General features: G+C 37.8%; 2 protein-coding genes across 6 annotated transcripts in view; both read left to right on the forward strand.

The window, feature by feature from the left end:
- Nucleotides 1–10,084, forward strand: part of LOC123865747 (tyrosine-protein phosphatase non-receptor type 23) — a 36,237-nt gene extending 26,153 nt beyond the window's left edge. Inside the window, exons 23-24 of the transcript XR_006796041.1 lie at nucleotides 4,321–4,325; nucleotides 10,074–10,084. The gene's annotated coding sequence lies outside the window, so the exon portion shown is untranslated. The remainder of the gene's footprint in view (nucleotides 1–4,320; nucleotides 4,326–10,073) is intronic.
- The window catches only part of LOC123865947 (protein spire), a 194,614-nt gene continuing 184,251 nt past the window's right edge, over nucleotides 5,619–15,981 (forward strand). For all 5 annotated transcript variants that reach the window (XM_045907172.1, XM_045907178.1, XM_045907197.1 and 2 more), the window contains exon 1: nucleotides 5,619–6,231. In XM_045907172.1, coding sequence (XP_045763128.1) covers nucleotides 5,967–6,231 — 265 coding nt within the window. In that variant the 5' untranslated portion in view covers nucleotides 5,619–5,966. The remainder of the gene's footprint in view (nucleotides 6,232–15,981) is intronic.

Below are 15,981 nucleotides of genomic sequence, written 5' to 3' on the forward strand. Positions count from 1 at the left end.
TGGGCAGCGCAATTCTAAGCTAGCTAGGGGCTTGGCTCTACTAGAGATCTCATAACTTTTTAACAGTGAAAGCATTATGAACTTGTGAGTCTTGGCCACATTTTACATGAAATGTTTTGGTGGGATTTCATTTCTTTTTGGCAGGTGCCCTAGATTTTTTTTTTGGATCTATTTTTTGTAGGTACCTACATCATTTTCATGGCCCGCTCTCTATCGTTACCTCTTTTTTTAAAAGCTTTTATTCCACTTCCAATGTATGTAACTATGTTTGTTTGGGTGGAATCTTGCAACTCAATTTTAAAGCAGATATATCAAATTTCAGTCTTTTAGGACTTTAGGAAACACATTTTTTAAATGTACAGACTAGGAAAAGTTTATTTTCCTGTTGTTTGAATGAAATCCCTAGCCTACATACCAAATTTCAGTCTTCTAGGACTTAGGGAAGTACTTTAGAACTTTTGACTAGAGGGGTTTTGAATGGCAATAAATCTGAAACCATAACAGGTAGACAATTGATACTTGGTACGTTTGATAAGTCTGTTAAGGACATATTATCCTGAAAATATCAGCATTCTAGCGATAGACTTTACAAATAATTTGCTTCCCCCATACGTGGGAGTAGAGGGGGAAAATTTTGAATTTCTTAATTTTCCTGTAGTTTGTATGCAATTTCTAGTGTACGTACCAAATTTCAGTCTTCTAGGACTTCGGGAAGTACCCTAGAATTACAGACTAGAAGTTTTGACTGTCAATAAATCTGAAACTATAAAAGCTAGACAATTGATACTCAATGCGTTTAATAAATCTGCCCAGGACATCTTATCCTGAAAATATCAGCATTCTAGCGACAGAATTTACAGATTGGCTTCACCCATAAGAGGCGTAGAGGGGGGGCATTTCCAATTTCTTAATTTTCCTGTAGTTTGTAGTCAATTTCTAGTCTACATACCAAATTTCAGTCTTCTAGGACTTCGGGAAGTACCTTCGAGGTTTTGAGTAGAGGTTTTGATGATCATCAGTGAGGGACGAAATCGGCGTATTTTAGGTATCAATAAATCTGTAACCATAAAAGCTAGATATTTGATACTTGGTATATTTGGTAAATTTGCTGAGGACACCTTATACTGAAAATTTCAGCTTTCTAGCGTCATCCAGACCGAAGTTATGACGGGTCGAAAATACGGCGAAACACTTCGAGAAAAAGGTACGTAGCGCCCCGGCCGCCGTTTGGCTCGTCTTGGCGGGGGCACTGCCGTGCCCCCTGATTCTTAAAAACGTTGCAAAGTATAGGCCAAAACTCGTTTTTAGAACTCTTAATGATTGGCCAATCGTATTTCACTAATTCTTATTCTTTTTTCTACATTTTTTTACAACAACCCTATTATTTACTAGGGTTCCGTACCTCAAAAGGAAAAACCAACCCTTATAGGATCACTTTGTTGTCTGTCTGTCCATCTGTCTGTCTGTCCATCTGTCGTGTCAGTCAAGAAACCCTATAGGGTGCTTTCTATTGACCTAGAACCATGAAATTTGGCAGGTACGAAGGTCTCATAGCACAAATAAAATGTGTTCTAAAACAAACAATTACTTACCTAGTAGATATTTTAAATTTACAAAGTAAGATAACTATACCAAGTGGGGTATCATATAAAAGGGGTTTATCTGTACATTCTGAAACAAATTTTTATTTATTTTTAAGCATAATAGTTTTTGATTTACTGTGCAAAATGTAGAAAAATATACCCGAGTATGGAACCCTTGGTGCGCGAGTCTGACTCGCACTTTTCCGGTTTTTATAACGCTGATAATATAAATGATATACAAGTACGGTGAGGCGCTGAAAAAGAACTTTTCAGGATCTTAAATAACTCCATGAGCTGATTAAATGCCTACGGGAGTACAATTATTCAGCCCAAGTAAGGACAAAGGGTTACAAGTGAATAGCTTTATACCTGCTTGCTGTAATTTAACACCATATACGTCCACCCAAAGGGATCATGTGGGCTAGATAAGTGCAGTTATGAGAGTGCGTTTATCAGCTGATTAAAACTGTGAAAGTTCAACTATATGCAGCATGAAGCGTTAATTGAATTCACGGAGTAACTGATAGCTTTATAATAATTCACATATGTTCAGTTAAAATGCAAACATTTGAAAGATACACTTGTGACCTTTTATTCAGAAAATAGCTTAGTTTGAGTCCATAAAAATACTTTATTGTAGCTGACAGTACTGAAACTTGCTAAAAGCTGAATAACATGACCTGCGCACCTAATAGTAACGCTCGCAACATTACAGCGGTGTCTTCGTGGTACTTAGTAAAGTCAATGTACAGGAGAAAGCGTAATAGTAGGCTTTTACAGTAACGGTGGACTCTAATAAGTCTTCATAAATGCTTAAAGTACCGATGTGATATCTTTTAAAGCAGTTTTGTGTTACTTGGGCCCGCGCTAATCTGGAGCGGGATAGCCCGGGTGACATGCGGGCACAGAACACCTGATTCTTGGTAGGTATAAATTTTATTCTTGTGAATAAAATTTAGTTAGATATTCCGATGTAATTTGGAGTTTGGACTTCGTTCCACTTTAGCGGTAAGAATGACCGATTGATCCTGGGTTCGATTCCGAGGTCAATATTTACATGACGAGTCATTCGGTAATGCGTTTGTTTATATGGATTTGGTACAAAATAACGACTCTGAAATTAAATATTCCGGTATTGTACCGTTACAATATTCACAGTGTTAACTTCATATCGTATCAATTTAGGTAGGTAGGTACATACGTAGATTCAAAATTTTAAACAAACACTTTTTACCCGACTACGGCAAAGCCAAAAGGAAGGGTTATGACTTTAGGAGTCTATGGCTGTATGTATCTTGTATGTACCTATGTACTCGTATGTAGGTTTGTATTTATGTGTGTTCCACCGTAGTGCCTACACTACTGAGCCGATTTTGATGAATGAGGAGTCAATCGATCCGCTATTATGGTCAGGGTGATATAGGCTACATTTTAACGGCAGTTCGCGGGTAGTAGTCGGGTTTTAGTGCTGTTTAACTTTATCTTGTTTAAAACGTTGACATGGCTACCTCCCTGGCGCACCTAGTAAGCTCTGGCCTCTGAGGTCTACCTATAACAAGACCCTGGGAGGTAATGGATTCGATTCCCAGGGGGATTAAGTAATTTGGAACTTCATAATTTTATTGTTTAATAATTGACTCAACTCAAGCCAAGTGGAGGGAGCTTCGGACGTGGCTAGTATAGTATCCAGTATCCATGCTTCTGGAAAAAAAAACAACTACAGATTAATAGAGGATCGCAACACCTACAGGTACGATGCAATGTAGAAACCGTAAGCTGCCATACAGCCATACCCTTTTTAGGGTTCCGTAACTGAAGGGGATAAACGGGACCCTATTACAGTTTTACGATCGTAAAACTGTGCTATTACTAAGTGTCCGCTATCTCTCCGTCCGTGCGTCCGTCTGTCTGTATCTCGAGAACCGTAATAGGTAGAGGGTTGAAATGACAGAATGTATATTTTTATTGCCGTTATAACAACAAAACATTTCAGAATGGACGCCATGAAAATTTAAAAAAAAATTAAAAAGTCTAATTTCTTGTACGATAGTACGGAACCCTTAGTGTGTTATCCTCGTCTATAGCAACTCTTTGCCTCTCACTCCTTATAAACCAATAATAATTAGGCTATCAGTCTCCTCATAATGCAAGACACCATATTTCATGTCAGTGACTATGCCTCCCTAAAATCTAGTTTGTAGGTTAGGTACGTTCTTCTTCGAGTACTCTCGTCGCACAAACAACCCGATATCTTTTGCTACTTTTTACTGAGGCTACAATGCCTCAGTACGTGGTAATAGGGATAACGAAAGATGACGCTGTTTCGCGATCCGTGGTTCATGTTATTCGTGCAAGATCTAGATAGTAGTAGATAGTAGTACTTCACCTTTCAACAAAGGTTGCCTGGTAGAGATTGCTCCAAGCAATAAGGCCGCCTTTGCACACAATTGTTTTTTCTGTTTTCTTATTTTTGTGTTGTGATCCTTTACATGTGTTTTTATGTGCAATAAAGTGTTTCTATCTATCTATCTATAGTAGGTAGGTAGGTATCTACTAAGTACCATTTACGCAATTGCATTAGCTAAAGGTGGGACAAAATAGTCCATGCTACCTATTCGCTACATATACCTATGATGCGTCGAAGAGTCCAATGCTTTGCGTCTCGCAGGTGTTCGGACCGCACCTGGTCTATGTCAAAGTATTATTTTTGTATCGTCTTTAATTAAAATAGTTCTAGATACAGTTACTAAATGCATCTTTTTAACTTCGGGTATCATACTAATATTATAAAGGTCCACGTCCATATAATACTATAATGTATCCTAATATACAATTATAAAGCACGGATTAAAATTTAAATAAAACAGCAATAAAAGATTTACGAACTGAAAATAATAGGCTTTTTCGCAAATTATGCCTACAATTAAGTGAATAATTTAACAATAAAAATTGTTGGTTGTTATGAAATCCTGTAGTGTTTTAACTTTTTTTGTAACTTTCCACCCGGATTAGGTACCTGCCTATTATAACTAAGATTATGTGAAACTCATTATACCTATACTTCATTACATAGGCACATATGGTTCATTAATTGTAATTATGTTTGATTAACACTTATTAACAGTACCTATTAATGCCTTATCTATTATAGTGTAATCGGTTAAAAAAACAACGATATTTTGTTATCAAATACTTACCTAACAATCTCTAATGGCTACACAAATACCTACTCTAAAATCCGATGAGAATTGTGTGTGAAAAATCGAACCAGAAACCTTTTGTTAGACTTTCGTCTAGTCTAGTCCGTCTAGTTTCGTCGTTTTAACCAAAGAAGGAATGATGAAGGACTGATGGAGGTCCTGAAATTCCGAAATCCATAATCCAACTCAAGAGTCTGAAAGTTTTTTCCGTATCTCCAGGGGAAAAAGAACCCTTATAGGATCACTTGGTCGTCTGTCTGTCTGTTGTGTTTGTCAACACCCGTCAAGGGAATCAAAACCTAAAGGGTACCTACTTCCCGTTGACTTAGAATCATGAGATTCGGCAGGGAGCAATGTCTTATAGCACAAAAAAAGGGAAGAATCCGAAAACCCTGAATTTGTGGTACATTTAAAAAAATCAAAAAGCGTTATTTCTTACAGGATGGCACGGAACCCTTCGTATGCGAGTCCGACTCGCACCGAGTATCATTGTAACCGAGTTGTTTTTAAACTGTGGTGAAAAAACTCGGAATAGACTGGGGAATGGTTGAAAGGTAGAATATTTGAATCAAAATCGGCTTAATAGACATTCTAAGACGTTGGGTGAGCTAACATTGAGATTTGGGGTTGTTTCGCAGCAACAGAAGGGGCATAATAAGCCTTATTCCTTAGTTCCTGTATTATGTAAAGAAAACGCTAGCAGCAAAGCCTGCAAGCGGCGCGGTGGCGCTTGGACTGCTTGGAGGCTTCAAGCTTTCAACCGGCGACCGTAGCGTAGCGTCTCTCGGAGCCACTGCCCGCTGCCGCCGCTACTCCGCTAGTTCGGCTTCAACCGCCGATAAGCGTGCATGTGAAGTGAGTCCGATAACGAATAAACCGCGCACGCGCTCTCGCGATCGTGAAACCACCCAACCCGACCAAACATTCACATTCAGGGAAAAATATCAGACCACCCTCTTTCCAAAAGTGACAGACGACAGTGACGTTTCGGGGTGTCATTGACAGACCAAGTTTTTGTTATGATTTCGTAGAAATTGGTTAAAAATTTTTAGTGAGCTTGCAAATTTTACAGTGGATAAGAAATAAGGTGACGATTGACCTGTGATATAGTGACGTAAAGTCGCCGTAAAGTAGATAAAATAGTGTTGTGTTGCAATGAGTCCGGGTGCGGCGGGTTAGCGGGATGATGCGCAAGGAGGCCGCCGGCTGCCCCGGCGGGACTGAGGTGGCGCTGGACTCCACGGACTGTCTCACGCTGCAGCAGATACTCCAGGCCTTCAACTCCCACATAAGCGAGGAGCACGCCTGGGCGCTGTTCTACCAGGCTTCCCGCTGCTTCCAGAAGTGCTTGGACGAGGGAACGGCGTATTATTTGCCGACTGAGCTAGCACATGTGGTGTTGCATAAGGATGGCACCGTGCATCCACGCACGCTGTTGCATACAGGAGGTAAGATCATCTCAATGTTTAGGCAGTGCTGTTGAACTAAATTAATTATAGTTAGGCATCGATGTATTTAAGTCAACGTCATGTCAGTGTTTATCATTATGCATGAAATTACTGTAAGCATAGGTAAATAGGTAGTACCTAACTAGCCAACATCCTACACTTCGATGCTTTATAAGCCTACTTCGATGAAATTTTTCGTAATAAAATATCGCTGCCTAAGTGCCTAAGTACCTAAGTAAGTACTATAAAATTGGTATCCAGGAGTCTAGGACTCGGGTCCAACTCAATAAACGTTTACCGTGAGCCAAGAGTTCAAGTAAATAACAAAGTTTGATTATAACCGTTAGGAAGTTATCATCCATGCTTGTATAAGTAGGTAACTACATAGAGGATGATAGCACAAATACAGGTGACAGGACAGGTACAGGTATATTATGATACCTGGGTTATAATACGATGACAGGTACAGGTATATAATATCTGGGTTTTACTCATCATCATTTCAACCTGGTTTCAATGGTCTTCCCTCAGATTTTAAAAAAAGCGGTGGTAGCCTAGGCGCCGTCCTTCTATTCGGGAGGTCCGAGGTTTGATCCCGGGCACGCACCTCTAACTTTTCAGAGTAATGCTATACCTACCTATGCGTTTTAACTTTTAATTATGCAATAAATAGGTGTCACTTGCTTTGGTGAAGAAAAACATCGCGAGGAAACCTGCATGCCTGAGTGTTGTCCATATTGTTCTCAAAGATGTTTGAAATCTGTCAATCCGCATAATATGGTATAATATTCGTGAAATTACCTACCTAAGACCAGCTAGGCTCCTAAATTAGCAAGATCGATTTTTGTGCTACCTACTAAAAATACCTACTTAGATAGGTAATTGCCATATTATTATCTTGTGAAACCATACAATTATATTTTTTTGTACTATAATCACGACCATTGACCATTCTCCATATAGTAGGTAAGTACCTGCCTAGGTAAGTAACTAGGTAGGTAAGTATCTAACCTACGTACTCGTATATTTACGCATAATATGAATTATGATCCTAAAGGTGCGTTTTCACTGAAGCGGAAATGGACATTGCCAAAATAAATAAATTCAGTAGGTACTTATACTTTGAGCTATAGTTAATGACCTTGTGATAGGTTATCAATGTTTCTTTTCGGTTTTAAAAAAAACTGCCAAGTGCTTATCAATTAGGTAGCTAGGTACTTAATTAATGTTCGCGCATTTTAAATGCTGGTGCCTCGAGTCTGAAATCGATTTTCACCTAGGTGGGTACCACCTACCAACCTACGCCTGTATGGGTGAAGGTAATTGGACCAATTACCAATGTCCAATTACCAATTTCGCTTTTTACAGTCTTTTAAACACTATGCTGAAACATGTTTATGTTTTCTCGAAGACTAAAGCTGAGAACTATAGGGCGTATTTTAACTTAGTTTAGGCTGAGATCTATATATCTATATATCTATGTATATATCTCTGAGAGATTTTGACTTGCCAAGACGTTAAAACGAGACAGCGTTATATCGCTTTCGGTCTCTTTTTCAAGAATAGAAGATTTCTTCTCGCGGTAAAACTCAACGTCTCCAGCAATGCAAATTATCTCTAAATAGGTATAGGTCCTCAGCCTAATTTAAGCCAAATCTCATCAAATCAGCGCGCGCGATTTACCCGTGAAAAGTAATAAACGGACAGACTTGACTAATTACAATTTTGCATAGCTTTATATTAAAACAATTTATCACTGTGATGTAGATTCCTGTTTAAAATAAGCATATGAAGCTTGTATTACGAGTGAGTATGAAAATAGTCTCCGTTGACCTTCCACTGCAACCCTCCCTTCGATGCCACCCCTACAGCAATCCAATACTAATGAATAGTAATTCGAAGAAAGCTGAATATAGGTACAATTGTAAAATATGTGAAAGAGAAATAAAATTTTAATAACATGTAATCTGAGTTTTATCTAGTACCTACGAGTACCTTAAATCTTTTTTAACCCCCGACCCAAAAAGAGGGGTGTTATAAGTTTGACGTGTGTCTGTGTATTTGTGTGTCTGTGTATCTGTGTATCTGTGTATCTGTGTATCTGTCTGTGGCATCGTAGCGCCTAAACGAATGAACCGATTTTAATTTAGTTTTTTTTGTTTGAAAGGTGGCTTGATCGAGAGTGTTCTTAGCTATAATCCAAAAAAATTGGTGCAGCCGTTTAAGAGTTATCAGCTCTTTTCTAGTTTTCTTGTAGAAAAGAAGGTTACATAACCGTTAGGTTCATAATATTATGTCAATTGACAAATGTCAAGCTGTCAAGATGGACGTTGCCTTGATACATAATTATTTATTTGAAAATGATGTTTTGGAAAACTCTGATACTTTGGATCGTAGGCGCGGAATAGTCCAAGAAAATTGGTTCAGGCGTTTGAAAGTTATCAGGTCTTTTCGGTTTTTTCTAGTTACTGTAACTTCACTTGTCGGGGGTGTTATAAATTTTTAATTTACACTTGTTGTAGAATATCTATTACGCAGGGATCTAACCATCTATAATCCGAATCATGACATCTATGTATCTACACTTATCACCGTTATCACTTAGTTATCAGTTTTCTCCTTCGATCAATAAAACGTTATCTTATTTCTTCTAGCGTTCAGGAAGCTAAGCGGCTCGGACTAATAAATACTATAATTCAGTCTAATAGCTGTATCTAAAACATCTTAACACATATTTTGTTTAAGGTGTAATTAACTTAGGTAATTACTAATTACCTACTTAGTTAACCCCGAAACCTCAGCCTTCCATCCACTTCAGACTTTATACCGAAAAGTCAAAGATTTTCCACGGGATTTTTAAAAACCCTAAATCCACGGAAACGAAATTGCGGGCATCATCTAGTAAATCTTATTTAAAACTTAATAGAAAGTCTACAAATTAGCTACAAAATGAAGTATTTACGACAGAAATGATAACTACGTATTTACCTATAACATTAGCTAAAGTAAACAAACAACACTCTTCTTGTTTCTAAATAAAAATGTTTATTAATGACACAAATTCTTTTAAATCTGGGCGTTATAATGATAATTTCTATGATGTTTTTATGTATCTAGGCGAGTGACATCGATCCTAGACGGCAGCTTCAAATTTTATTATTTACGGATGCATTTCGACCGGTCGAACAGCTTTATATGCATTTTATTGTACACTGACCGATTTTGTTAGGAATTGATAGTATAGCCTATAATCAGATATGGCTATTTTCTATTGACATTGGTTTAGTGCCACTCTTAGTACTATAATATTATTATTCTGTGCCAGTGTCGGCCAAACTCTAAATCACGCCGATTACTGATTAGTGATTACTTTATTAGTTTGTTGTAGACTTCTTCTCATACCAAGGCGCCTTCAGATCCCTCTTGGCTTTCGTTTTAAGTGGACACAAAAAAGATAATAATTAGCACCAATAACTCACTTCTATTTCTGTAACTACTTTGTGAAAGCCAATTCAACACCTTTTCTATTATTTTAAATCACGTTCGCGTGAATTTAGTTTTTTAAAAATCTCGTGGGAACTCTTTATTTTTAACCCCCGACCCAAAAAGAGGGGTGTTATAAGTTTGACGTGTGTATCTGTGTGTCTGTGTATCTGTGTATCTGTCTGTGGGATCGTAGCACCTAAACGAATGAACCGATTTTAATTTAGTTTTTTTTTGTTGGAAAGGTGGCTTGATCGAGAGTGTTTTTTGCTATAATCTAAAAAAATTGGTTCAGCCGTTTAAGAGTTATCAGCTCTTTTCTAGTTTTCTTGTAGAAAAGAAGGTTAGATAACCGTTAGTTTCATAATATTATGTCAATAGACAAATGTCAAGCTGTCAAGATGGACGTTGCCTAAATACATAATTATTTATTTTGAAAATGATGTTTTGGAAAACTCAAATACTTTGGATCGTCGGGGGTGTTATAAATTTTTAATTTACACTTGTTATGGGATAAAAATAAGCCTATGTCACTTTCCAGGTCTTTAAACTATGTAACCAGCCAAAAAATCACATCGACCCGTTGCTTGGCGTGATTGAAGGAAAAACGAAAACAAACGAACACACTTTCGCATTTATAGTAGGTATTAAGTAAAATTACTACTTACTACAAAACCTAAAAAGATCAAAAATAATAAAATAAAAGTATATTTTTACTTTTTGCGACCCGCTTCTCAATATCATTTCCCCTCTGTCTCCTTTTTGTACCATCCAAGTTCAAGCTGTTGAAATTGAAGTATTTTCAACATAGTTTTCAGTAATTATAAAATTAAATTTTTCGTCTCAGTCGTATAGTAGTACTATTATATTATTCTGTGGCTCAGTATAGTCTGATTATTCAAATTCAAGGGAAACTTTGGTTGCGGCTAGTCATTATCCCACAGTCAATACCACAGTCAATACTATTAACTACTACTTAGGCTACTATTAAGGCTTACTATTAAGGCTTGCTTGCAGCTTAGGTTAATTGAGACAGCGTACAATATAAGTAAGTAACTAAAACAACGGACAATCAAATTAGTTTCAATGTTTATCTAAATCGTTTACTGAATGGGTGTCGGAACTTTGGAAGTTCGGAAGTCCAGTTTGGTTGTTTACTTTTCCTTCGTCACTCAGAGACCAAGTTCTAAAGAAGGTCTCCATCTATTCTAAGGTCTTAACATTAACCAATTCACAAGATATATCATCATCATTATCAACCGATAGATGTCCACTGCTGGACAGAGGTCTCTTGTAGGGACGTCCACACGCCACGGTTTTACGCGGCCTTTTTTTTGTTGACGCTGGGGAATGCATTTACGCATCCCCCCGGAAGCTAGCCAGCCAGCCGTGAGGCAGCCAGCCAGCTGAGGGAGGGTATGTGGGACTCGCCGGCCGAGAGGCGACCGGAATACCCACTAAACCCCAGCGGCGCTACTGCGCGTCGCTTGGCGACTGGGTCACGGGAACGGCCGAAGCAAACAACCGCGACCCAGCCAGCGACGTCTGCCGAGGCAGACCCTCCACCGGGGACCTGCTCGGTCCCCACCAACGCACCTCCGGGACGCACCAACGAAGTGCGTCCCCCGACCCTGGGACGCGCACGTCGCCCGTGTCCCATCCTACGCTTCGCCCACTGTGCCCTCTGCTAGTCAGAGGGACACGCGGAGAAACCTCCCTTCCTGCCAGGTCATTAGCCATAGCCAACAATATCTCCGAAAAGAAATTATTAGCCATGTTACCGGGGCGCACCGGCTCGAACACTGCTCTTCCCCTCGGACGCATCCAAAAGGGACCAGCAGCATCCAGGCACACTGGGAGGTTATGGTTTTACGCGGCCTGAAACCAAGCGGCTCCTTGCCCTTCTAGCACTTTGAGAGTTCGGACCTTAACGTCTTTCAGTTTTTCGAACTACGAGTATGTTTCTTGCAAATTGCCACTTCAGCTTCGCAACCCGCTGAGCTGTCGGTTAGCCTGGTTCTGCTATAAGTTATCGGGTCACGTAAAATATACGAAATGTGTATCGAATCGGTGAATGTGTTCAACGCTACAGCGTTGTGTGCTATTTTAAATTGAGATTTAAATTGCATGTTGATGAACTCTGAACGGGCGACGGGTTACGGGCGTGGAAATACTGTACACAATAGTGTTGTACGCTCGTACACGATAATCGCAATAAACTAGGCAAATACCGAGACATTCGCTGCCTAGAATACCTAACGGTTTTAGGAAACTAAGGTTTGCCGTTTGCATGGCAGGCAAAGTTAACGTTACGATTTGTTAACTTTGGATCAAATTATCCATAACCTTAATCATGAAGAAATAGACTTTACTAACTAATTCATAAACAAAATCAATTTACTTATGTGTTTTTTTTCTAAGGCAATATCTCTGGATATTCAGATTCGGTTTCTGTTTCAAACGAAGAAGTTTTTTGTTTAATAATAATTTCACCTCAAAAGAAAGTATTTTTGTTATGCATTTGTAATTTTATTCTGGCGACTGGTTAATCTTAATCCGTTATAATAATTATATGATTTCCCATTGCAGTTTATACAATAACTGTACATTGAACTTTACGCACATCTTATTGTTCTGTCATCTTTCAAGTTTTCTCTCTGATCGAGGCACTAGAAATTGCCTTAGTTCCGGAAGAAACTTGAATGCACTTTTTATTGGTGCAATATTTTTATTGATCCGGTGTGTTTTACAATCTTCTCATAGCTGTAAAACTGTGCTTTTTACAGTATTATACCTTCATAATAGAAACATAAATAAATATGTACCTACGTGGTAATGTCAACTCTTTTGAGTTCTGGTGATTTCTTATCGCGCGCACAGGGATCACAGAACTTGAAGAAAAATTATAAATAGGTACTCACGTTAGTTGACTAATACTATAATATTATAGTTTTCTTTGCAATTAAGTAAATCATTAATTCAAATTCCTCTGCAAAATAAATCTTAGTCAATAATGATCGTAAGGCTTAAAATTTATATGTAGGTTTTAACGTGAGTAATATTTTACTTATTAGTTAGAAATAGACAAAGCAGCTTTCGCTGATGCTTCTTTATCAGTTATTGTGCAGTGTGCTTCTTCTTAGTTGTTCTTTTTATAGATTCTTTAAACAAAATCTTTAGGTACCTAGTTATATTATATATTTAGTAATATATTTAAGTATTTATTATTTTTTAAGGTATGTAGTTACTTACCTACCTATTTGAGCAAACTCGATTCTCGGTTGACAAATGGTTCTTGTTAGTTTCTTGTTAGATTCCTAAAGTATTTTATTAAGTAGGTACGTTTTTATTTTTTAAGTACTTAATTCACTTGGATTTCTCCGATTTAACCGTTTAATAGCTTCCTGCCAAATATAAATCTCGAAACTATAACCATAAATTCTCCTTTTGCCAATAAGTTTGGCATTCCACAAATTGTTTCCCAGCAAATAATCGTGTACGCGGTTTCTTTGATGGCGCAAAATAAAATTATTTTACATAGAAATCACCTTTTTGGGCTATCAATAAATAAATAGTCTTTCAAAGCGTGGCTTCCGTTAAAAAAAAACCATAAAATGCAGACGACAATGGGTCTGAGTTCCTTTTTCTTGTATTGATAGATTTTAAACTGGTTACACTTTGGAAGTTGTGTCCTCAGTCTACCTGTTGAACGCGAACGTGGTTTCCTAGAAAAGGCGGTCAAAAGTGTGCAGGTAGGGAAGGTTCAGGGTTTAGTAATTACTTTTCTAAGCTTCCCTTTTTTACATAGTCTCGGTCCTGTGGGAAAATATAATTTAAGAATGAATGGCTATTTGACAAAAGTAAGTTTCAGGGATAAGTTATGGTTAACGCATAAACAAGCGATCACACTATAATATTATAAAAGCGAAAGTTTGTATGTGTGTGTGTGTGTGTGTGTGTGTATGTTTGTTACTCCTTCACGCTAAAACCACTGGACGGATTTGGCTAAAATTCGGTATGGAGATAGATAGTATCCTGGATTAGCATATAGGCTACTTTTTATCCCGGAAAATCACGGGATTTCGAAAAACCTAAATCCACGCGGACGAAGTCGCAGGCGTCAGCTAGTATACTATATGTACGTGTATTGAGTACCTACCTTACTTACCCACCTTATTACTATACTTACTTCCTACTAGGTATGACTTTTCTTCTTACCTAAGTATCTCGAAAGTTAATTGAGTTATCCTCAAAATTATTTAAACGTTTAAATCAGTAGGTAAATTATTTATTAAATTTTTCTTTAAGCTGGTATAAACACTTCATTAAGATTAAGTAGGTAGGCTAGGTACCAACTTAATTAGCTTTTGTAAATTTTAATCTTTTCCTAAAATAAGTCTGTTGCATAATTCCTTATTTAAAACAAACTCCCTTCTTCCAATCTTGATGCTTGATCCCAAAAGCTTGGTTTTAGGCATTGAACTAGTAATTCTAAGTTCCAATTGCAATTTTTAATGTTTAATTTAATACCATCATTATAGACGTTTTCAAACATAATGGCGTCATAAATGTTGCATAAAACTACCATTTTCCCATTAAAAGGTCTTCCAGCTGTCGCAATTAGAGCTAAAAACTACTTTGTCCATAAATAGCCCATCGACACGTGTACCAGGCTTCCATAAATACCCAACAAGTTGGCGTCACTGTGGCTTGTGTTGTATAAGGGTGGGTCCTTGCAGCTTCAAGGTCGACCGATCGATATCCTCGGAACTGTAGACTCCTTTGTTGCTGTTTTGCTTACGTCACATCCGGTTTATAAATACGGATGCTAATTTGATAGAACTTTTTAATAAAATTAGATATTATATTACGAGATATGACAGGCATGACGTAGTACTTAAATCCTTTTACATTTTGTGCTTCTAAGTTCTATTTACCTACTTACCTACTTAACTTTTTAAATGTAGCTTGGCGTAGTAGCTATAGCTTGATCAATTTAACTAACCGGTGCTCGATTCGAGGTGGGCATTCTCACCTTTGTTCTAGAATGTTGTTAAAAGACGAGTAAAATTAAATGGTTAATTAAACTTCCTTAAACTTAATTAAAATTCCACGCTAACGAAGTCGCAGGAAAAAAACTATTAAAGTAAAAGTATTATGAAAAAATTCAAATTGATAGTCCTGAATTCATTTAGCAATGTTTATAAATAAAGTTTGTTATACACAAAGTACTTTACTGTTATGTCAACGTTAAAGCCATGTTTGTTGAAAAGCGCAAACAAAAAAGTAAACACACGTTTTCCACCCGCCTGTACCACAGTCCACAGCACCACATGCCTGGTGCGGTTTATGCAACATTCTTAGAATGGCATATGCTGGCACGCGACACCGCGCTCCCTTGGACACCTTTTGCCAATTATCGTCGTACAGCTTGGGATTCCTTACACCGAATTTATTATTGAGCTGGTACATAATTTTTGATCGTTTTGCAGAAGAAAGATATTTAAAATACCTATGAAGTACCGTACGTTGTAGGTACCTACTTAGTTATTTTTGAATGATTTTATTATTCTTGTAATATGTAGTATGCACGAGCACAAAATTCTAAGGGTCGAAGAAGAAGGCATGTAGCGTAAATTACGAATAAGTTACCTGAAAAAACGGTTTAAAAATAGCAGACTAGGGTTAGGGAACATGCCAATTGCCATTAAGAGCTACTATTCGGTCTATAAGTGCCAATATAAAGCCGACATCTAAATCATGTTGTTTAATATTGATCAACTCATAAAATTTGCAATGTAAGGGATTGCACAACTTTTGTTCCTGCCTAATTTTCAACTAAGATTTTTCCTATCTTCACCTGCCTTGAATTTTATACGGAAAAAAGTGAAATATTCATTGTACGCGATAGGTCGAGACGGCCTGAGATGGCCCTGCAACAGCCCCCGTGCTAACCCGGTGCGGGGTAGCGTGGATGACGTGCGGGTGTGCGGGGCGTCCCCCCCCCCCCCCCCCCCTACTCCGATTGCCATCTTGACCTGTCGCGTGCTATAGGTACACAAGTTTGTATTAATTCAGTAAAAAATCGTCGTGCGATAAAACAATCAACTTTAAAACTGTCTAATTTGATTAATGAATATCGAAATATTTACGAGTAAGTAGCTGTACATGAACAAATTTTTCAACCCATTTTTGTGAACTTCACCCGAACACAATTTATCATCGCTATCTCACTACTTATTTATCTGTGACGAATTCAGTCAAGTT

The sequence above is a fragment of the Maniola jurtina genome, chromosome 1 (assembly GCF_905333055.1).
Source record: "Maniola jurtina chromosome 1, ilManJurt1.1, whole genome shotgun sequence".
In the NCBI taxonomy this organism is placed as follows: domain Eukaryota; kingdom Metazoa; phylum Arthropoda; class Insecta; order Lepidoptera; family Nymphalidae; genus Maniola; species Maniola jurtina.